The following is a 23,481-nucleotide window of genomic DNA, read 5'->3' as shown; positions in this document are numbered from 1 at the left end:
AAATCTTGTTGGCCTCTTGAGTTTTCCATGAGTGTTGGCCTGACCTTCCTAATTAGACCATCAGCCCTAGAGCAGGGATTAATTAAAACACCTTTTCCATAAGGTGTTTAAGGGTTTCTGTGAACCCCTACCCCAATTCCTTGAACACGGCTGAGCTAAGCGAACATATGTTGAATAGGTTTATAAGCGTGGGACGTACAAAGGTGAGCTAAATTAACAGAAAGTATGAAACGGTGTTCATAAAATATAAAAAGATTTAAGTGAAAATTTGAGAAAACCTAACCCACTACACTTCTTTCATCACAGGCAAAAGAATCATCATCCAATACTATTTCTCATTCAGATCTGATCCCCAAAGCGGATTTGTTTTCAGTGGAAGGAAGTTCCAGGGCCCAAAGGGATGGGAAAAGTCACTGAGAGCTGTCATTCGCCTTTCATAGCCCTCTCTGTGTTTCAGTTATTTGGGGTCTTTGAGTAAAACTGCCCTGCGCGGACCTCATCCTAGTCAGCATGGTCTCTCCCCGTGCTGTGTTCCACTCCAGAAAGGGCACTGTGTTTTCGCACATGGAATTTTAAGCTGAAGTAAGCACACAAAAGGCCGATGAGGTAAACTACCTTTCCTCCTGATTTCTAAAAGTCAGAGTTCCTCACCCCGTTTCTGAGAACACACTTCACAGGCAGGAATCATAAAGGAGGGGCAGGCCCACTTTCCATCCCTCTCCTTTTCAGAACAGGGAACAGTCATTTTCTTTCACTTCAGTAATTTCCTCCCTTCAGAGGGGAATTCAAATGTCTTTCACTTGCCAGGAGAGTGGGAGGAGGTGGGTGGAAATCGTTAAAGACCTTCAATAACAGCTTGACACGGAACGAGCTGCAGGAGCTGGCGCTGTAACCCATTCGGAGCCAAAGACAATTTTCACACGTTGCTGGAGGGGGAGAATTAAGTCAGGCCCCTGGCCAGAATGAGCCCTGATGGTCTCACACGCACCAACCTGGGCCCAATTTAGGGTAGAATCATTGCAACAAACAAACAAACCAACAAACCAACCAACAACAAAACCCTAAACAGAACAAAGCCATCTGCTTTTAAATTCATTGGCACTGATTTATTCTTATTTTTTATTGTTGAAAGTTTTACATGTCTCCTTTCCCCCCTATTGATCTCTGCCCGGGCACTGACTTCTTTTAGCCTAAAACAGTGGTCGGCAAACTCATTAGTCAACAGAGCCAAACATCAACAGTACAAACGATTGAAATTTCTTTTGAGAGCCAAATTTTTTAAACTTAAACTTCTTCTAACGCCACTTCTTCATACTAGACTCGCCCAGGCTGTGGTATTTTGTGGAAGAGCCACACTCAAGGGGCCAAAGAGCCGCATGTGGCTCGAGAGCCGCAGTTTGCCGACCACGGGCCTAAGATAATTAATTGTATGCCAGAGAGAGACAATAAGAACCCTAAGAAAGATGGATGGGGTGCTCTCCGGGACCTGAGGGCCAGTCCTCGCTGGAGGCGCTGGGCCCGGGCTAGGGGAGGGGCACGCCCATCCTGGGCACCAGCACTGGCAGACCCGGGCAGGCTCACCATCGTGTTTCCTCTAATCCCTAGGGCTTTAACATTTATATTTTCCATCTGTTCTCCTTGTTGGGAGGCTTGAGGCATACAAGTTAACTACAAAGCAGCCCATACCCCCAACTACCCCATGACACCCACCCACATCCCCAGTGGCTCCCTAAGGGAATGGGCAGAACCCACAGCCACTCACCGACTTATTTTCAACTCTCAGGTACACTCTCATCTTTTGGCTCTCTGGACTTAATTTCCTAATTCCACGGGGGCAAAATCTTGCCAAAAAAAACCCCCAAAACTGTCTATGGACTTTACTAGATTGAAGCAGGGGAAGAAATGGCAGAGAGGGGACGAAAACGGAGCCTGAGACTGACAAAAAGTGTGAATCTCGGGCATTCCAGACTTTGGAGAAACTAAAACTGTTACGATAGCGGGAACTTTCTCCCTTCAAACGCTATTGTGCTAACTGTCTTCTGACTCCTAGTTTTAAATAGTAGCGCCTGAGCAATGCCCCTTGTTTATTAGCCTTTTCCGTCTCCAATTCTTTGTATACCACGAATCATGCATTCCCCCCTCTTTTCTGACTTCCTGTGTACAGGACACCAAGGCCCACGCTGCTTTCTCTCAATTCAACATGCACAGTGAGCCCCTGTGAGCTCAGAAACCAGGTACTGGCTCCAGCCCCCTCCCCCCATTCCAGTGAGGCTGAAAAAGAATTTTTTTTTTTTTTCATGTATCCTATTCAGATTCACAATACAGTGCTTTTAAACATACAGAGACCAGAGCCAATGCCTTGGCTCAGAGCAAAATGCTAATTTGTGTGTTTTCAGTGAATTGCTAAATGCCCTAAAAAGAGCATGCGTAAAAGACAGCGAAAAGAACAATATCACTCAGCCTGCCTCTTCGTGAGCAATACCTGATCACGTGGCTCTGTTTGGACAAAGGTGCCAATAATGTGTCTAGAAAGCGGAGGGTTAGGCTGAGCACAGCTTTTGCTAACTGCGGGGTGTGTGTATGAAGGGAGGCGAGGGAAGGTCTGGCAGCTACACCTCCTGCGTCTCCTGAGAACACAGCCGTCTGCAGCACCACCTATCAATGTGGGGAAAGCCACGCGGTTAAATTCAGGCCCAATGTCAGGCCAAGGTGAACAACACGGGAGACTTAGATGCAGTCTTAGATGTGATATTTAGGGTTCATGTCCATTCACACAGACACCTTAGACAGAGAAGCATCGCAGAGAAGGTCCTAGGAGAGCAAGTGGTTCTTGTCGGCTCTGGGAGGGCAGAGACCAGCGTGCCCGGCCCCTTGAGGGGGAAGCACGGCTGGCAGGCCCAGGCAGCGGCCACTCCTCAGTGAGTGCCTCCCTCCAGCTCACAGGGGCTGGGAGGGCCGGTGGACATGAGGATTCCAGTGGGGCTCAGAGAAACACGATGAACAGCCACAAATAGTGCTTCTCCCCTGGCCCTGCCCCTGCCTCTGCCAGTGTCACTCACGCTGAGGCTGGTTGAGAAGAAATCATTATTTCCTTTGCCACATCCTCTGCCTCAGCCCTGCCTGTCTGACACGGCTGCCACCAGTGACAGGTAGCTTTTGAGCACCTGACAGGCTGTTTGCTGAGACTGAGCTGTGCTGTGTATGTATATAAACTTACGTGTGTGACTCACATTGGTGGCTCACATAGTTCTATTTTCTGTACTTGGTCAGTGCTGGTCTGGAAAACGCATTCATTAAAAAAAGATAAATATCACACGACCTCACTCATTTATGGAATATAATGAACAACATAAACTGATGAACAAAAACAGATCCAGAGACAGAGAAACATCGATCAGACCATCAGAGGGAAGGTAGGAGAGGGTGGGGGTAAAGAGGAGAGATCAACCAACGAACTTTTATGCATTCATATAAGCATAACCCATGGACACAGACAACAGGGGCGTGAGCGCATGAGTGAGTGTGGGGGTGTGTGTTGGGAAGGTAATGGAGGGATGAGGACACATGTAATACTTTAATCAATAAAGAATTTTTTTTTTTTTTAAAGGGAGGCTGGCCACAGTTCATGGGCTGATGCAGTCGCTGTGAGGCCAGCAGAATCTCTGGGCTTTGCAAACACACAACCAAGTCCCATCACCATGCCCGTCTGGAGGGGAACCGGCTGGCCACTGAGGGCTGCTGCTTGGAAGGACAGGGCTGCACTCTGACCTCGGGCAGCCCGGCCCCGGGAGCAGCCTTCCTTCCACCACCGTTCCTGTGGAGCAGGGGAAGTTTAAATACTTTAAAAAACCCCCGGATATATACATTCCTAATCAACAAGCCATGGGAGAGGCAGCCACCTCCGGAATTCTAGTCTGATTACCGGCAAGACTAAGTGCTGGCATGTGATGAAACTCACAGAATGACAGTTCATTACTTTTACAGACATTGATTGATCTTCTATTATGTTTTCTGGATAATGGGACTCTGTCTTCATGGAGGTAATGCCCTCAGTAATTTGGTACCTCTTAAAGCATTGTCATCTATCACGATAAAGCTCAGAAAGAAATTCTTGAGATTTATGGTTCTCTTTACTGTGCCTTGTGCCCACACAGTCCTTTCAATAGCCCTTATGCAAAACCTTCCTCTAAGAGAGGGCAGACCACAAAGAAGAATATACGTTAATAAATTAGAAAACTCGAATTTCTTTTTAATGGGGACTGCAGGTGGGAAAAATTGGATAATGACCCATGGCCACCATTGGTCCTCTTTTGGTTTATTTGATTATTTGTTTGTTTAATAATACAATGAACACCATGAGATTCCTCCTGCACTAGACATGGCCAACAACTGACTTTTACTTACGTGTTCTTGCGTGCTCCCTCTGCCTCCTCTCCACTACCCTATTGTGATGATCGTTCTCTATCTTTAAGAAATTTTTTTTTAATCACAGATATATATTTACTGAAATAACACAGTGTTTAGTTTTGCTTGTTTCTGAACTGTACAGAGGGGTATTATATTACATATGCCTTTCCTACACTTGAGTTATTTCATTCAACATTAAAATACTGAGAAATCCATCTACGCTGTGGTGTGGTATAATTCTTTTCTTTTCACTGCTTATACCTCATTGTGTGGGGATTCCACATTTCTCTATCCATATTAGTGGGCATTTGTGTTATGTCTAACACAATGTTACTCATCAACACAGCCTTCTGGTCCCCTTAACTATGTATACACCACAAAGCAGCCTATCATTCTCACAGAAGGCAAGGTTTATCTTCAAAGAACTCAATAATTAGTTTGTTCATTATGTAAAATGATGTTTTTAAAGAATGATGTAATTAGCCAAGGAAATGTCTGTAACTGCTCTTGTCTTTTTTGAAGCAATATGATGTTTAATTTCCCACAAAATGCTGTGTTTTCTCCATTCTTGATGTAGTGCTGTTTTTAGAATAGATTTTTGAGGGTGTGGGGTGTATGGGAGGAGGGTGCTATCACATGAAATGTGTATATCTATTATAAGATACATGGCAATTTCAGAAATTCTTTATTATTTAAGGTTGCATAGTAAGGCTTTTTCTATCCTAAGTTGGGCTCCCTGGTTGGAGACACGAAGGAATTATGAGTTGTTCAGAGCTGTAGTTCAATGGGCAGGTATTCCAGAATCCATTTTTTTTATGCTTTATTTGAATGACCACACACGTGGCATGTTGATATATAGAGTAAAAGTTGATTAAAAAATATTTTCCCTACGTTTAAATTCTTAATTTGAAAAAGCTACAAAAACCACTGGTATGTTTTAGTCATTTACTGGCTGACATTTAAAATTTAACTTGTAGAATATACAATATAATCCTGTAGTCACAGGCTCTAAGTGAGTTAAGATGCAAAGACACCTGGTAGGGGTAGTTATTAGTAGACTGTGTTCAGTCATTTACACCTTGTGTTACTTATGGCTTCCTAAGTAACAGGTTAGGAATGAAGTTGTCAGCCATGTGTAAGTCAAAATCTTTGTGTTTTTTTTTCTAATTTGCATTGTAATTCAAGTCCCTCTCTGTTCCTAATATATGAACTTGGCCAACACTAATTACTCACACTAACCATGCTTTTTAAAATTTTATTTAACTTATCAAGTGTTTAGAATGTGTTCTAATTCATTTCTCAGAGCAAGTCCTTTAGGTAGGCATTACTATTCCTATTTCACAAAGGCAAGGTGGCAAAGAGAGTGTGTCTGGCCAAAATTGACTGAACTCTTTTGAATCTTGGGCTCATTCCACTGCACTACACTTTACTGAGGCCAGTTAGAATGATTTTGAAAAGCTGTTTGGATAGAGGACCCATCCTCCAATTTACAGCTGAAAGATTTTAAAAAAAATATTATTGATTTTTTTTTTTTTACAGAGAGGAAGAGAGCGGGATAGAGAGAAACAACGATGAGAGAGAAACATCCATCAGCTGCCTCCTGCACACCTCCTAATGGCCTGTAACAAAGGTACATGCCCTTGACTGGAATCGAACCTGGGACCCTTCAGTCTGTAGGCTGATGGTCTATCCACTGAGCCAAACCAGTTAGGGCCAGCTGAAATGTTTTTATTTTAAGGAGGCAAAGAGGTTCCTGCATCAAATCAGTAAGCACTTATTTTTCGAAGACTTTAAAATATTTAAATATCCAGAGTTAACACATTGTAAATTTGACAGAATGTTGATTAAACAATTTGTAAAGAAGAGTGTAAAAAGGCATTAAAAAAAAGGCAAGTGCCTTTTATATCAAAGGCAGAAGGATAGGCTATTCTCTTTGCTCAGGACCCGGTAAGAGGGGAGCCTCTTTGCCTCAGCATGCTCCACAGGCCAGCTGCACTGTTCGGAGAAGATGCTGCTTAGAAGATGAATCGCTCTCTCTCTCTCTCTGTGTATGTGCCTTTGTCAAGTTGTCATGACAAGCAACATGTGTTTGCTGCATTCTGAACATATGGTGCAATAACATGAAATCCCGTTACCCAGGCCTTCACAGGCACTGGAAGGCACAGAACTGGCACTGTTCCTGCCGTTGGAATAACAGCCGGAATTTACAATGGTTTTAGGTTCTATGTTTGAAAGTGAAACTTCACTGAACTTGTCGTGTGACACACAAGTAGTAAGAATACTGGTCCCAGAAGAAAGGGATGTCGCTTCTAGTCATGATGTTGCCCTTCGTGTGCGGTGACCTTGGACAAGTCCCACCAGCGCCCTGGGATTCTTGCTCCTCATTTCTGAAACCGCTCTAACATTTTCTGAACATATCCACACACATCATAAACTGTTTTTTTAAAAGAGGACCAGAGGCTGGAACCGGTTTGGCTCACTGGATAGAGCGTCAGCCTGTGGACTGAAAGGTCCCGGGTTCGATTCCAGTCAAGGGCATGTACCTTGGTTGCAGGCACATCCCCAGTAGGGGGTGTGCAAGAGGCAGCTGATGGATGATTCTCTGTCATCGATGTTTTTAACTCTCTATCCTCTCTCTTCCTCTCTGTAAAAAAAAAAATCAATAAAATATATTAAAAAAAAAAAAAAAAAAAAAGAGGACCAGAGGACAGAAAGTGATAAAAAATGCATTTGGCCTTCTGATTCCCAATGTTGAGGAAGAGTGAAATGGCTTCTTATGTTGGTACAACCTTTACGATTTATTTATTGTTTGAGGCTACATTTTTGGGTTGATCTCCTGGTATGCACAAATGACCTTTTAGCATGAAGGGCAGAGAAGTTTAACAAATGGAAAACTGGTGCACCTAATGCAATAACAAATCCTAGTAATGAGTAGAAAGTAAATTTCCAACAAAAAAACCTCTGAAGCCTGGCCGGTGTGGCTCAGTGGTCCTTAGTCCTTATTGCTCTGCTGCTGGAAATAGTCGCCTCCCAGAAGCCCACTATTCGGCTTTAGCACAAAGCCTGGTCTGAGCACTAGAGTCCTTGCAGATCTTCTCCTCAGAATGGCTACAGAGTTTCTAGTCTATCCAACAGAAGTTAGCACTAATAAACTACCTATTTTATTATTCCTTAATTCTATGTTACATATATTTTGTTACATACAGCTTGTTTCTTCACTAACTTATAACTTTCTTAGCCTAGAATTCATAACTTAGACTTCCTTTGTCCTAAATAAAGATAAATACCTGACTGTAGCATATGTCTCTTTAAAAATATATATATATTATATACACCCCTATGTTCATAGCAGCACAATTTACAATAGCTAGGATTTGGAAACAGCCTAGGTGCCCATCAGCAGATGATTGGATCCAAAAACTATGGTACATCTAAACAATGGAATACTATGCTGCCATAAAAAGAAGAAATTTTCATCACTTGCAGCAACCTGGATGGAATTGGAGAACATCATGCTGAGTGAAACAAGCCAGTCAATGAAAGAGAGACACCACATGACCTCACTTATTTATGGATGATAAAGAACATTATAAACTGAAGAACCAAAAGATAGATATAGAGACAGTAAAGCAACAGGCAGACTGTCAAATTACAGTGGGGAGGTTGGGGAGATCTGGGGGAGATAAGAGATCAACCGAAGGAATTATATACATGAATATAAGTACAACCAATGGACACAAAACTCTGGGGAGGGAAGGCATGTATGGGGGGGGGCAATGGTATATGTACAAAGATAATAATTTAATAAAAAAAAATATATATATTATACTGATTTTTTTTTTTTTACAAGGAAAGGAGAGGGATAGAGAGTTAGAAACATCAATGAGAGAGAAACATTAATCAGCTGCCTCCTGCACACCTCCTACTGGGGATGTGCCTACAACCAAGGTACACGCCCTTGACCGGAATCGAACCTCAGACCTTTCAGTCCGCAGGCTGACGCTCTATCCACTGAGCCAAACTGGGTAGGGAATCATTGTTCAGAATACAGCAACCAAGGTACGTGCTCTTGACCGGAATTGAACCTAGTGCCCTTTGGTCCGAAGGCTGATGTTCTATCCACTGAGCCAAACCGGGTAGGAAAACCTTTCAAACTTTTTAACGAGCTTGTTGAAGTCTGCAAAAGCTTCAGCTAACCCTTCACTGTGAATTTTCTTGGGGAGGTGGGTGTCTTCTTTTTCTTCTCTGACAGTTTCCTTTTCTCTTGCCTCTTCTTCAGTTGTGTGTTCCTATTCAGTTCCAACAACTTCTCATTAGTCCATTCTCAGGAACCACTTTGAGGCTCTTCAATGCCACCCTTACCCACAGAGTTTAGTTATTTGGCATCTTACCCACAATATTGTTGATTTTTGAAACTTCTTCATTCTTGGCAAATCTTTGAAGTCATGAATCAACCTCTTGAGTGTCTTCCAAATGCCATTCTTATACTCCTTGCTGACATCACCTGAAGCCCAAGCAAGGCAACGGATGCAGCAATAGATGTAATCTTCTCAGAATTGCATCGGTATCTTCTCAGTGTCTTCCTCAGCTGTCGCAATAGCCTGGGCACAGGACCTCCTCAGGCAGGAGGCCTTAAAAGTTGCTATAACTCGTTGGTCCATTGGTTGGAGAAAAGAGATGGCGTTTGGAGTGAGGAACATCACTTTGATATTAGGGGGGAAAAAACCACCAATAAAAGGAGGATTGTCCAGGAGAATTACCAACAATAAGCAAAATCTTGAAAGATGTGTTATTCTTCAAACAGTACTTCTCCATTTTGCTGGTCTTGCAATTTATTTATTATTATTTTTTAAACACTCACCCAAGGATATTTTTTCCATTGATTTTTTTTAGAGAGTAGAAGAGAGAGGGAAAGATAGAAACATCGATGTGAGAGAAACACATCGATTGGTTGCCTTCTGCACATGCCCTGACCAGTGCCCTTGACCTGAATCTTAACCAGGACCCTCAGCCTGCAGGCTGACACTCTATCCACTAAGCCAAACCAGCTAGGGCTGGTCCTGCAATTCAGGAGGGCATCTTGGAAGAGGAGCTGGGTCATCCAAGACTTCTTATTGCTCCTAGTGCACTGCCAGGGTGTGCTCACTGATATACTTGAAGGCTCTGGGGTTCTCACTGTGCCAGATCACAAAGGGCTTCAATTTGTAGCCAGCAACACTGACCCAGAGCAAGACTGTTGTCCTGTCCTTAAAAGGCTTGAAAGCTGGCATTGACTTGGCCTCTTTATGGATCAAAGTCCTTTCAGGCATCCATTTCCAGAACAGGGAGGTTTCATCCATATTGAATATTTGCTCTGGCAGGTAACATTCCTCCACAAACTTACCAGGAGTTTCCAAAACTTCTTCAGCTGCCTTCACATCAGCACTCATAGGCTAAACACTCACTCTCACGTGATAGAATGAATAACGATTCTTGAATTGTTTAAACCACCCAGAACTATCTGGTAATTCACCATCATGGTTGTGATGCCTTTTCTTTCAGGATCACATATTTTTTGTTGTGGCTGTGACCGTCACGGTGCCGACAGGACACACTTCTGTCTGGTCTTCAGTCCAGGCCATTAGAAGTTCCTTCAGGTCTGATATACGCCCTTCTCGGATTTTTGTGAGCATTCTTCCCTCTAATGAAGTAAAGGTCCCTTAACAGCTTCTACCACTTTGATCTTGTTCTTCAAGATCCTAGCGATGGCGGAATGGAACTCGCCTGCCTGCCGAGTAATACCCACTGCTAATTTTCCACCTTTGCAGCCCTTGATCGCTTTTAATTTCGTTTTCAGGCCAATCACTCAAGATAACCTCTTGCTGTCAACATTAGCAGTGGATAGAGTATGCTTAGGGACCATGATGAACAAAACAATATGAGATTAAATCAAGCACAAGAGAAGTTATGCAGTCAAGGGATGCAGTAACATGAGATGTATGAGGCTGCTGTTGGCATAACATGACATACTCTTTTACAGCACACTTCTTTAACTAGTAGAAATAGTACATCTAATAAAAAGCATAGTATAGCAAATATTATACATAAACCAATAACATAATTGTACTTTTACACGACTGGTAGTACAGTAGGTTTGTTTACATCAGCATAATCACAAACTAGCATTATGTAAGTAATGCATTGTGTTATGATGTTTTGAGAGCAACGACATCACTAGGCGACAGGAAATTGTCAGCTTCATTGTAATCTTATGGTACCACGGTCATATAAGCCGTCCACTGTTGGCCAAAACAGTTATGCAGATCATGATTATACATGCCAAGCAAGTAGGAGATGATTTCTACCCTCAATAAATGTATGTTTACTGGTAAAATGCAACATGCCTAACCATGATGTGAGCTTTAAATAAAAGAACCGGCATAAAAGTTAAACATTTGAAATCATGACACATCATCTCCTTTCTAAGTAAGTCAAGCTTGTTAACTGGAGGGACTTAAACTCACTCAGTATTAATAGAGTATTTACTAAGTGCTGAAGATTGACCTTAAGGACAGCATGTGATATGCAGACGAAGGTAAGCATGTCACATGGCAGGAAAGCCAGGGTATTTTTCTTGGGTAGAAATTTCAAACTACGTATGTCTGTGAAAGAAAAGTAAGTGTGGGAGGGGCAGAATGAGAGTGTCCTGAAGCCAAGACGGAGGAAGGCAGGATGGGTATAGAATGACCAGGAAACTCGTGTGAGAAAGATGACATGTGGCACAGACTAAGTGGCTAGAGAAACAGGTTATTAGCCATGCAGAACCCCAAGGACAAATGCCCTCCAGGGGTCCTGCTTGAGTTAACGCATAATTTTGATTTCCCTCAGAGTGATGAAGTCTGTAGCTCCTATACTGTAAAACGTCAATATTTAACGAGTGACTCATACAGCCTTTCCATAGTTTCATAATCAAGTACTCTGGCATTTTGTCTAGGCACCAAAATGATTTCTATTCAATTTATTTTAATGTAAAATTTTGCTTGAAAAATGTTTATTTAGCAATTCAGGCTAGTATTTTCTCCATACTAATAAGATTAACCGCAGCGACATTTTATAATTGATGATTCATCCTGAGCTAAAAATATGATTAAAAAGATTGCTCTTATATCACATTGACTGTCACTGGGGACAAGACCTGCTGCCGTGGCTGAGGAGGAGTAAGAAAGAGACTTTTCACTCTTCTATGTCTTTTGGATTTTGTGTCATATACAAATACTTCTTATTCAAACAAACTCATACAGCCTTAAAAAAATAAAATAAAATTGCTTTGTGTTGTGAGAATGTTATGCACAAAGTTGATTTGATTCAATCTATATGCCATAATAAAGGACAGGATAAAAATAGTATGAGATTATTTTCAGAGGTGAAGAAAATATTCACACATTCATGGATGACATTCTCATGTAAAGCTCATTATTCTGCCTCTTAAAACCTCAGTGTACCTTTCTCACAAACCACATGTGTCAACTCATTCAAATCTTACTTTGACACATGGAGCTTACTGCTCCTTCCATCATTTCCCAAGAGAGCCCTGTAAAAGTCAAAATGTTTTCTCTCAGAGTCATGTAAAAATAGCAATGATACGGACAAAATGCCCTTATACTAAGGTATTTTTGATGTTACATTCTTCTGAAAACTGCTCTGTGTTCTTATAAGTGAACTACTTTGGTAAACCAAGCAATAAACTTCTGGTACATCCAAATTTGAGGTGAACCATGACAACAAAAACCTTGACAACATACTTTCAATGGATGTGAAGTTTCATGACAGCTTATCAAAGAAACTTAAAAAAATATGTTGCCTTACTTTGGACCATTCAAATATCCTGTATAATAAAAGCCCAGCAACTGAATGGCACAATGACCAGAATGACCGGTGGACCAGTTGCTATGGTGCACACTGACCAACAGGGGGCAGATGCTCAACGCAGGAGCTGCCCCCTGGTGGTCAGTGCACTCCCATGGTGGGAGCGCCACACAGCTGACCTGGATGAGTGGCTGCTCCCACAGCAGGCCGATCCCAAAGGTCACCCCCCTCCCCATCAGTGTACAAATCCTGTGCACCGGGCCTCTAGTATTTTCTATAAGAAAAAAAAAAAACACTTTAGGGAAGAGTGTTTTCCCAGACTTCTCGGCGTGTTGGTGTAGACGAGAGGTTGCTGCTCTGGCTAATCCTCCAATGATGCTCTTTTTATTACGTGAAAAGCAGCATCATGGTCCACCCTCTATTTAGTTTTCACTACAGTATTTAGAAATTGTCACAAGAATTGACAAAAGCTTTCCACCTTAAATATTTATTATGGATACAATTTATTAGTGGGCTAAAACTAACGAGTAAATATTTCGATAAAAAATACAGTCTCAAAAGTAAATACAGTCTCAATGGACATTCCTAAAATGCACTTATGAATTACAAAGGGGGAAAGGAGAAGAGAAACATGGCAGGCAGCACCTCACTAAGTGATCAGAGTTAATGCCCCCAATTCCCTAGGAAAGACACAGGCCATTTCTGTGCTTTTGATGCCAAAGCGCTAACCAAATCTAGCCACGATGCATCAGATGAACCACAGTAAGCACATCCCACAAAATAAATGTTTGGTCAATATCATGAAAAGATAAAATAAAGAAAGGCTGAGCGTGGAGAGTTGCTACAGTGTTTGGACTCGTTCAAGCCTCAGACTAATGAGAGGACACAGTTCTCTCATGGCCCTCCCAGCACAATTATAGCCAACAGCTGTAGCTGTAAGCTTGACCCTATGGTCTGAACACGTGGCCCCACCTGCCTGAGTGATGTGGGCTTGATAGAGTTCAGATGCATGTAATTGAGTAAACTTGAAACTCAGGAGAATGTTGTAAACATCTTGACCATGCCCTTACTTTGCCTCGTGGAATCTGGCTATAAAATAAAGACATAGCTTGTAGTCAGTGGCACTATCATTAGCTCTCCATCACAGAGGCTCTCCATCAGAGAGGACAGCATCCCACTCAGACTGAGATTTCTTCTCTTGTCTGCCTTTTCTCAATCCTTCACAGCCCCCTCTCAGGGTCACGGAAGCTGGCTGAGCTGGTGCGGCACACAAGGCGCCCAACGTGGGGCTGAGTGTGCCATGGCCGTGCGGCTCGCCACAGCTGAGGTGTTGTTAGAGTAAAGGAGAGATAGAAATTACATGTACTACTTGATTCTGGGTTGGATTACTGCCATGATCATCACCTGAGACTGTTTTCACGGGTAGATGAGCCGGATGGAAAGACATGGTGCCAACTAGGGAAGGGTGTTCAGGGGAGAGCCCAGTTCAGAGCCAAGATGATCTGGATGCACATGAGAAGAACTGTAAAGAGGCAACTAACTCATTCATGATACCACCCCATCCAAGCTGCTCCACTAACTTTCATCTGGATTACCACCTAAAGTGATAAACAGAGTCCATATGTGATCATCTGGATTTCACCTAAAGGCTTCTCAGAGCAGCACAGACCTGGCCTAAGAGGTCTGTGAAGTCGGGCCCCTGGCGCTTTCTGGAACCTTCCCCAGCAACCCTTAGCTGGATAGGCACTCACTATGCTGGCCTTCTTTCTGTTACAATTAAAGTTTCATATAATTAAACTGAAATTCAAATGGAGAGCAAAAGAACAGAAGAGAAATGTGACATCAAGAGACTTTTAAGGATTTGATCTCAAAAAAGTACTAGATTTAGTAAATTAGTGTTATGTTTACTATAAAGAATTCTTGGTTTAGCTCTGCTGTTATGATTTTTACAGTATACATTTTTTAAGCAAAAGTTAATTTTCTCTAAATGTAGCAAGTATTATGAACATATGTCAGAGATTTGTCTTAGGATCATCAAAATGTCAATCCAAGAACTATTTAATAATATAAGTGAAATAAATATTTCAGAGCATCAGGTAATAAACGTTATTGAAAATGTGTGCATATCCAATAAAAATAGCATTTCAGAAGCAAAGTTATACATTTAGATATTAATTTCCTTATTTATATAAGTATATAAACATAATCTCATTTGAAAAGGACAGAGACACAGATGACAATAGAATGTTAGGCTTAAAAAAAACTATAATTAAAAAAAAAATTACCTCTGAAAGACCATTATAATTACACTAGAGACCTGATGCATGAAATTTGTGCAAGGGCTTGGCCCTTGCAGCCATGTCTTTGCCTGGAAGATCGTTCAGCTGTCTGGCCTAATTAGCATATTATGCTTTTATTATTATATAATTGCATCTTCAGGTTCCCAATTCTCTTTTATTAATTTTGATTCTGATAACCACTTTTAAGTAGCCTTAACATATCTATATGAAAATACATGGGTGCAAAGGAAATGGTTTCTCAAGTTTTATTTATTTAAATTAATAATATGATTTAACTTCATCAACATGTTCACAAATTAGGTGCTTTGGATTCCATAGGAATCTACTTGAGCGTTCCTGTTTCTGAGCTTCAGATTAAATATGGAATATGTTTATCATGTGTGAGTCTGTCATGAAGGAGAAAGAAAATGTGTGACTGATGAATACATCTTAGTTCTAATTTCTCATTATACGCTAAGAATCACCGTTCCCCTACATCAGAGCCATGTATAAGATGTTTTAGGACTATTTTTAGGTGAACACGACAGGGCAAATTTGAGAACTTACATGTGTGTTTATAAATGTGTAAACCCGAAGCTGAGTGGGCGTGCCCCTCCTGGTTTCAGCCGGGACCCTGGGGTTGGGGGACGTGACTGCCGCAGGGTGCTGGGAGGACGCGGGAGCTCTAGCTGCTGAAGCACCGCTTTGGTGCTTCCTCCTCCTTCCCCCACATCATCCCCTGTACTCCCCTCCGAGCCACCAATCAACTAAAGACGCAGTTCAGTAAAAAAAAACAGTGGGCTCTGCTGTGCCAGATCCCTTATCTCTTTTCCCAGCCATTCTGCTACCCCTGAATCCTTTCTAAAAATTCTAGAGATCTCGCTGGCTACACTGGAATGCTTACCAGAAACAACAATCCCAGTATAGGATGCAAATAAAAGCTAAAAAAAAAAAAAAAAAAAGCAATTCTTATTCACCATCTCGATACAGAGCCTACGGGACATCCCTGTGGAGCTGAAGAGAAGGGTGGGGCTGAGCAGGCGCTCACTGCCCGGACTTCAGTAAAGCAGGGCGGGACCTGTCAATTGGACATGCTGGTTTCTGCACTAGCTTCCCCGGGAAGAAAGGATCCTGAGGATGAAAAGTGTCTCAAGACCGCTGTGCCAGGCAGTAAAATCTTGGAAATACTGCTACTGATACACACACAGTACAAACATATACTTTTTTTTTTTTTTTTTTTTTTTTTAGCACAATGGCAGTAAAAATGATTTTCTGAGAAATGTAACAAATACAGTTTTCTATGAAACATGCTTGATCTAATTGCCAAACAGTATTATAAAGAAAAGTTTATTCCCAAACAAGAGAAAACTAATATTCACATCATCCTTTTTAAAGCAATATTACCATCCAAGTGATTAGGAAAGCAGCTCTCAATCTGCAGGTGTAAAATGAACTGCATTTTCCTATCATGTAGTAAATGTTCAGAAATAATCCAGGTTATTATTTACAGCATGCATTCTCTTCTCATCTGCTCTGAAGGGCACTTGCCTTAAAAGTAAACTGAGTTCTGTTCTAATTCTCCCTCAGATGAAATCACATACCAGGGAGCACATCTCTCTACTTGTGGAATTTCTACTTACTTATCCTCTTGGAAACCACTGGTTAATTTAGAAGTTCAGATAGGAAAAAGTTCTTTAGATTTAAAAAATATATATATTTTATTGATATTTTACAGAGAGGAGGAAGGGAGAGAGATAGAGAGCTAGAAACGTCAATGAGAGAGAAACATCGCCAGCTGCCTCTTGCACACCCCCACTGGGGATGTGCCCGCAACCAAGGTACATGCCCTTGACCGGAATCGAACCTGGGACCTTTCAGACCGCAGACCGACGCTCTACCACTGAGCCAAACCGGTTTCGGCTAGATTTTTTCTTAAAGGTACGCTGTCTTCCTCATTACCAACCTCACCAATACGTTCATAAAAGCATTTTTTCATAATCCTACTGTTTTTCATATTTTTAACCAACGTTAACATTTTGATACAGAGGAAACATTTCTTTTTTAAGCAGAGCTAGATTTTTGAAGTTAACCATGAATTAATATTAATGCTGATTCTCAGTAAGCCACATTAAAAATGGCTCTGTCCTGGCTGGTGCAGCTCCGTTGGTTGGAGCCTCATCCTGTACCCCAAAAGGCTGTGGGTTCGATTCCCGGTCATGGCACATGCCTAGGTTGAGGGCTTCATGCCCCCGTCGGGGCTCATAAGGGAGGTAACCAACTGATGTTTCTCTCTCACATCAATGTTTTTTTTTTTTTTTTCCCCTCTCTCCTCCTGTTTCCTTGTCTCTGTTTCTTTCTAAAAATCAGTAAACATATCTTTAGGTGAGGTAAAAAAAGAAAAAGAAAAAAGGGTTCCATCTTGCACCAGTTGAATTATTTCAGGACTGATTCACATACCTGGGAATATTCGAAGTCGGTGATAGGGGCTATACTCTTGATGTAGTCTGATCGAAATTGATTTTCTGGGTTGGCCAGTGGCACTGGAGGTATTATGGTACTCATCGCTGAGATGATTGTCTAAAACGGAATAAGGAACAATATATTTGTGGGTGACTACAACACAGGCTCGATGTATGATAAGCGAATGAATAACTTCTGTCTACTTAGAGAGCAGAGTACTTCACTCTTCTAGCAAACAACCATTAAGTAAAAGTCCTTACCACAATAGCATCTTTAACATTTTTCCGGATGTCCAGGATTTTCTGCTTCTTCTCCCTGCATTACAAGAGAATTGTTATTAACTTCTTTTGTTGTCAGCACTGATTCGAGTGAACTGGGTGGAAGTTTAAATTTCCAGCTGCAGCCCCTGGCTAGACTGGTGTTCCTAGCGGTCCACACCAACCCCAGAGCAACAGTTCTTATCTGCAAAGTTTCTGTCTGGGGCAGGAAAACATGCCCCTTCTCTAGTTTGTACTCCAAACAAACTTGAATGCACACATTGCAACCTATAGCTTTACACAACCAAACTTGTCGCACCAAACACGCCAAGCCTGTCATGCACACTGCCTATAAAAACTGTACAGCTATACTTGCAAATATATTTGATTTGAACCTATCCATGTGCTGATAGGTATGAATTGAAATGGATGCAGACAATTGATATAGAGAAAAGTACACTTTGACATGCTGGTTAAGTGTGTTCAGAGCAGTACCGAGAATACAGATCAGTACCTCAAGAATGCCTAATAAATCATATTTTGTGAAGCAAGTTTTTTTTTTTTTTAATCTAGAGAAAGGGTTTACCTAAATATACCAAATTCAACAATACATTCCTATATTTTTCTCCCTAAAAGGTGCATTCAGTGATTAACGCCTAGAGAAAGCACTTTAGGGGAAGCTGGGAAAGGAGTGACAGTGTGTACACAGTTTCTAAGCAAAAACCGAAACCGATCATTGCTTACTCGGGATTGAATCCATTGACATGTAGGATCCTCATCTGCTTGACGATCGTGCTTTTCCCAGACTCACCAGCCCCTGCAAACAAACAAACAGAAAGGATGCTGTGACCTGCAGCCGGATGCCCTGGGCGCCGTTCACATCAACCCACATTGAGCAGCGATCTTGCCCCAAGGCCGGCATTGCCAAGCTCAGGCCGGCGCTGGGCCAGGCGGCCAGGCGGTTGGACCGGAGGGCGGGCTGTGCGCTCCGGGCCCCGCAGCCGCAGCCGGGGCCGCCGCCGGAGCCGCCGCCGCGCCTTACCCAGGAGCAGCAGGCGGTGCGTCGCTTTGTACGCCAGGCGCTCCTTCTGCAGCTGCTTCTCGATCTTCTTGTTGGCCTCGCGCCTCTCCTTCTCGTCCACGCCCTGATCCTCGGTGGTCTTGCTGTTGCCCAGGCAGCCCATGCCTGCGCGCTCGCGGGGGCGCCGGGCGCGGCTGGGTCAGGAGTTTGCACAGGGAGCGATGGGGAGCGGCAGCAGCGGCGCGCGGGTCCCGCGGCGGTCTCTCTCCCCGGCGGCTAGAAGAGATGCCCGGGCTGGCCTCCCGGCGTCTCCGGATCCGAACGGGCGGTCTTCTCCCGCCCGATGCCCCCCGCAAACTCCTAACCGGGAAGGACGCGGGAAGACGCGCGGAGCGGAGCGCCTGCGGGGATGGATGGTTTCGGTTCGGACGTGCGGCGGCTAACGGGTTAGAGATAACGGTCTGGGGCGATCTGCTGGGCGGACAGCGTGCAGGGAGCGGAGGAAGGTGGTGGTGGTGGGGCTGCGCCCTCCACTCGCCCTAGTTCCCTGGCCCCGCTCCCCCCAAGCTGCGGGGCTGCCCAGCGGGAAGCGCCCGGCGGGTCGGGGTCCGAGGCTGCGCGCTCAGGCGGTGCGCCCGCGGGCTGGTGCCGAGCGCGGCGGGAGGGACGGAGCGTGTGCGTGCGGGTCCCCGCAGGGCGACTGTGGGCACCAACCCCCCAGCAGCAGGAGACCTGGGTTTCCCCTCGGGTCCCTGGTCCTCGGGCCTCAGCGCAGGGAGGGAGGTTGGCCCGCTGGAGCGGGGGCGGCAGGTGGCCGGCCCGGGTGAGGGAGGGAGGCCGGCGCTCACGGAGCTGCAGGGGCGGGAGCTGACCTCTCAGGGCCCGGCCGTGGGAGGCTCACCCTCGCAGGGTCCCGACCGCTGTCAGGTGGCTGGCTGTCTCGCACCCCGAGCCTAGGCGAGTGGGTGGACAAGCGAGCGCTCCCGCAGGTGCATCAGCTGCCTCCTCCCGCTCATAGGCGGGCGGGAGGCGGCGGGATCATGCATATTCCATCAGGAGGAGGGCCTGCGAGCGGCTCCCCGGGCGCCCGCCCCTGTTCCCCGCACTTTCTAGACGGTTCCGCGCACCCACGCCGCCCCTCGGCCTCCCGTCCTGACGCCCAGCCCCCGGCTCGCCGTGGCTCTCCTCTCCAAGACTCTACTCTTTTTTCTAGAGGGCACGCTGGCCTCGAACTTGGCCTTGTAGTCAAGGACCAAAGGGGGGCAGGAGGCAGGTGTGTCCTCCTGGACTGTGAGGGTGAGCTAGGCCCCCCAATTCCTGCCACAGCAGCTCCAGGGGTGCCAGCCGCTCCACGAGCCTTGCACTGGGGGGAGGAGGTCAAAGGCGGTGCCTGGTGCTGCGGAGACCACTGCCCTGGGTATGGCGGTTGCAAGCTGAGGGGCTCCAGGCTCTAGGGCCCGGGCACTGAACAAGGATTCTTTCAAAAAATATATTTTATTGATTTTTATTTATTGTTTTTAACAGAGAGGAAAGGAGAGGGATAGAGAGTTAGAAACATCGATCAGCTGCCTCCTGCACCCTCCCCACTGGGGATGTGCCTGCAACCAAGGTACATGCCCTTGACCGGAATCGAACCTGGGACCCTTGAGTCTGCAGGTCGGCGCTCTATCCACTGAGCCAAACCGGTGAGGACTGCACAAGGATTCTTTCCCATGCCTTCCCCCTGGGGTGGGGAGGGTGGGGGTTGGGGGGGGTTCCCTGCCAGGCTGTCCCTGCGCCCAGGGGCATGGCAGTCTTCACCCTGTCAGTGTGGCCCCTCTCCTCTGATCGCCCCTCTTTCCTTAAACTCTTTCCTATTGGCTTGTTCCCTCCAAGTGCACAAATACCTTCAACCCTGTCCCATTTAAAACCAGCAGCGCCTCCTTCATGGCAAGTGGCTGGTTAGTTCCACCAGCTTTCCTGCTGCCCACCACTGCCGAGAGCTACAGGGAAGGTGACTCCCGTGTCCCGCCTCACCTGTTCATGCCGCAGACTCTGGCAGCCCACCCCCTGCACTGGAGACACTCTCTCCACCGTCACCCGCGGTGTCCCAGGGGCTGGCCATCGCCCGTGAGCTCTGGTTTTTGTGTGTGTTGTCTAAAACATGGAACTCTTCATGAATTTGCGAGTCATCCCTGACCAGGGACCGTGCTAATCTTCTCCATGTCGTCGTGAACTTGGGTGTTGGCTTCCTTTGGCCTCTCGGTGGGGCTGGCTGTCTGTCCTTGAGAAGCACTTGTCCTCCAGTTGCTGGTCTTTTTGATTTCCCGCCTGCCCTCCGGCTAGTGACTCTTCACTCCTCCCCCAGGTGGAGGCACCTTGGACCCACAACAGCCGCCCCCCCGCCCTCCCGGCGGGGCTGAATGCCTCTTCACAGGGGGTACACACAGCTCCATGTCCATATCAGCTCTCCAGCCCAGCTCACACCCTGGCTGTCCAACCAGAACCTGAAATCAGTCCTGACTGCTTTTCCTTCTTGGCAACCCAAGTAGGATCTTGTTCATCTGTATCCTTCGTATCTGTCCTATCCTTTCTACCCCATCTGCCTCGGCCATGGTCTCAGGTCCCTAATCTAACCTGGATTTCGGCAGAAGGTGAGAGAAGGTATATAAAAATGGCATAGTGTAGTGGAATGTTTATAAGGACTTGTCAGTTGTTGTTTTGTTTTGTTTTTTAAAGATATATTTTATTTTTTACAGAGAAGAAGGGAGAGGGATAGAGGGTTAGAAACATCGATGAGAGAGAAACATCGATCAGCTGCTTCCTTCACACCTCCTACTGGGGATGTGCCCGCAACCAAGGTACATGCCCTTGACCAGAATCGAACTCGGGACCCTTTAGTCCTCAGGCCGACGCTCTATCCACTGAGCCAAACCAGTTAGGGCTGTCAGTTTTTTAAATGCCAAGATTTCTATGAATTGTTGGTGGGAAGAGAAGGGGACAAAACAAGTCCCATGAGAACTCTAAAAGGGAGAATTAAGTTAGAACCCAGAAGCGCACGTTTAAGGCAGCCTGATATTTGGTTTCCCTAAAAATATAGCAAAATGCTTCCACTTGTTAAAAATTAGGAATTAGGTTAAACATAACTGTGTATATGCTGAATTTTATATGATTGCAAGAGCAGACCCAATAGTACAGGTCTGCTCTATACGACCTACAGCGTGTCCCAAAATAGACTGCTAAACACTCTAAAATGTATATAGCATTTCTTAAAAGAAATGCAAAGTCCATCTTTTCCTAGTCCTGTCTTTATCTGGGAAACTGATCCTCTTTTGTGTTTCCAACCATAGGATCAGCATTCAAAATTCTAGCTGGTTCACCTAGAGCAGGGGCGTGGAGCTGTAGGTAGAGCACTAAGTGCAGCCAGGAGCTGCTGGCAATGCAAGCATCTGTTGCCAGGCAACGGCAGCAGTGGCGGAGATGGCAGCACCACCACCACCACCCCCCCCACCACCACCCCCACCCCTCCCTCCACCCTGGTGGAGCAGCACACACCCACCTGCAGGCAGGTGCCAGCAGAGGGGCAGAGGTGCTGGTTCAAGGACATGTTGGGCCTGCAAAGCAGGTGAGGGAGGGCCCTGGTCCCACCAGGGAGAACCGGGAAAGTGCGAAGTTTGGGACAAAAAAGGGGCAAAAGATAAAGTGATGTTTTCCTCACTCTTGTTGGTGTTTAAGACAGTCAGGGTGTCTCTGAAGTCTCAGTGCAGTTGGAAGTTCAATTACTTACATTTCTTTTATATTCCTTAGTTTTGTGAATTCTGAATACTGTAATGATTTTTATTTTATTTATTTATTTATTTTAAAATATATTTTTTATTGATTTTATACAGAGAGGAAGGGAGAGAGATAGAGAGTTAGAAACATCGATGAGAGAGAGTCATCGATCAGCTGCCTCTTGCACACCCCCTACTGGGGATATGCCCGCAACCAAGGTACATGCCCCTGACCGGAATCGAACCCGGGACCCTTCAGTCCCCAAGCCGACGCTCTATCCATTGAGCCAAACCGGTCCCGGCTGTAATGATTTTTAAATTTGGTTTTGTTTCAGTCCCTCTGACTAAATAACAAATATATACAAAAAAAAAAAAAAAAAAAAAAAAAACAAAACTGCACTAGTTCTCTGGTCTGAACTCTAGTCTATGATGGCAATAAAAACAAAATGTGTTTCCCCCATAAATAAGAAACAAAATTTTTCTCGCCATAGAAGTTTGACAACTGGGTTAACTATCCAGAGAGAATGTTTGATTCATGACAGGCCTAGATCGAGGAGATGCGGAGCTGCTTTAAAAAAAGACTAGAGTGCTAGGTAGCACAAGACACTGGATAGTTGGATTCAATTTTTAAAAATCAACACTTAAAAAGTGTAATAACTAGTCTTTCAATAGCATGTTATACTTTAGAGATTAAAAAAAGGTTAAAACTGCACTATGACTTTTGGAGTAGTACAGAGAAATTTTAAAGGAAGGGGAACAAAGGGGTTTGGGAAAGATGAAGAGTCACTAACGCCATGGGACCATGCTCCAGAAACCCCCGCTGCGCCAGCTGTGCAGCGAACCTGGCGGCACCAGCCGGTGACCGATCCGCACACAGCCCTCCCTCCGGGGCGCACCACTTCAGACAGCTGCTGTGGCCCCTCTCTTCATTCTCAGTATCTTTTTTTTTTTTTTTTTTTTTTACCGAGAGGAAGAGAGAGGGACAGAGAGCCAGAAACATCGATGAGAGAGAATCATCGATCAGCTGCCTCTTGCACACCCCCCAAGAGGGATGTGCCCGCAACCAAGGCACATGCCCTTGACCGGAATCGAACCTGGGACCTTTCAGTCCACAGGCCGATGCTCTATCCACTGAGCCAAACCGGTTTCGGCTGTTCTCAGTATCTTGGTGGAACCAACCTGTGTTGGTTAGTTTCCATTCGTAACAGCGGGCCCACTCCGTGACCTAATCACAACACACTTTAAAAGCAGTGTGGTTAATTTTTTACATTTTTATAGGAAAGCGGGGAAACATTTCCCCTTTTGTGCATAATACTCTGCAATCAAATGCCTTACAGCTTACTGAAATATCTACATCTGTCTCCTTTCCCCCCCTCTTCTTACCCTGAAAGCCAAAGTAATATTAAGTAGCTTTTGGAAGTATCATCCATAAAGGGTAGTAATTCAGTCTTAGTTCTTGA

At 44.7% G+C, this 23,481-nt stretch overlaps 1 protein-coding gene across 4 annotated transcripts in view; it reads right to left on the bottom strand.

The window, feature by feature from the left end:
- GNAL (G protein subunit alpha L) overlaps positions 1–23,481 on the bottom strand; it is an 84,555-nt gene that overhangs the window by 43,092 nt on the left and 17,982 nt on the right. The window contains exons 1-5 of one of the 4 annotated variants that reach the window (XM_084887691.1): positions 19,142–19,237; positions 18,291–18,670; positions 17,993–18,065; positions 17,252–17,306; positions 16,989–17,108 (exon numbers count right to left, since the gene is read on the bottom strand). In XM_084887691.1, coding sequence (XP_084743817.1) covers positions 16,989–17,108; positions 17,252–17,306; positions 17,993–18,065; positions 18,291–18,432 — 390 coding nt within the window. In that variant the 5' untranslated portion in view covers positions 18,433–18,670; positions 19,142–19,237. Of the gene's footprint in view, positions 1–16,988; positions 17,109–17,251; positions 17,307–17,992; positions 18,066–18,290; positions 19,015–19,141; positions 19,238–23,481 lie in introns of those variants that run through there. The other 3 variants (XM_084887693.1, XM_084887692.1, XM_084887690.1) reach the window with 3 other exon arrangements.

This window comes from Pipistrellus hanaki (assembly GCF_964339955.1).
Source record: "Pipistrellus hanaki genome assembly, chromosome: 6".
Lineage (NCBI taxonomy): Eukaryota > Metazoa > Chordata > Mammalia > Chiroptera > Vespertilionidae > Pipistrellus > Pipistrellus hanaki.
The sequence above is the reverse complement of the archived record's forward strand: the minus strand, read 5'-3'. Positions and strand labels throughout refer to the sequence as shown.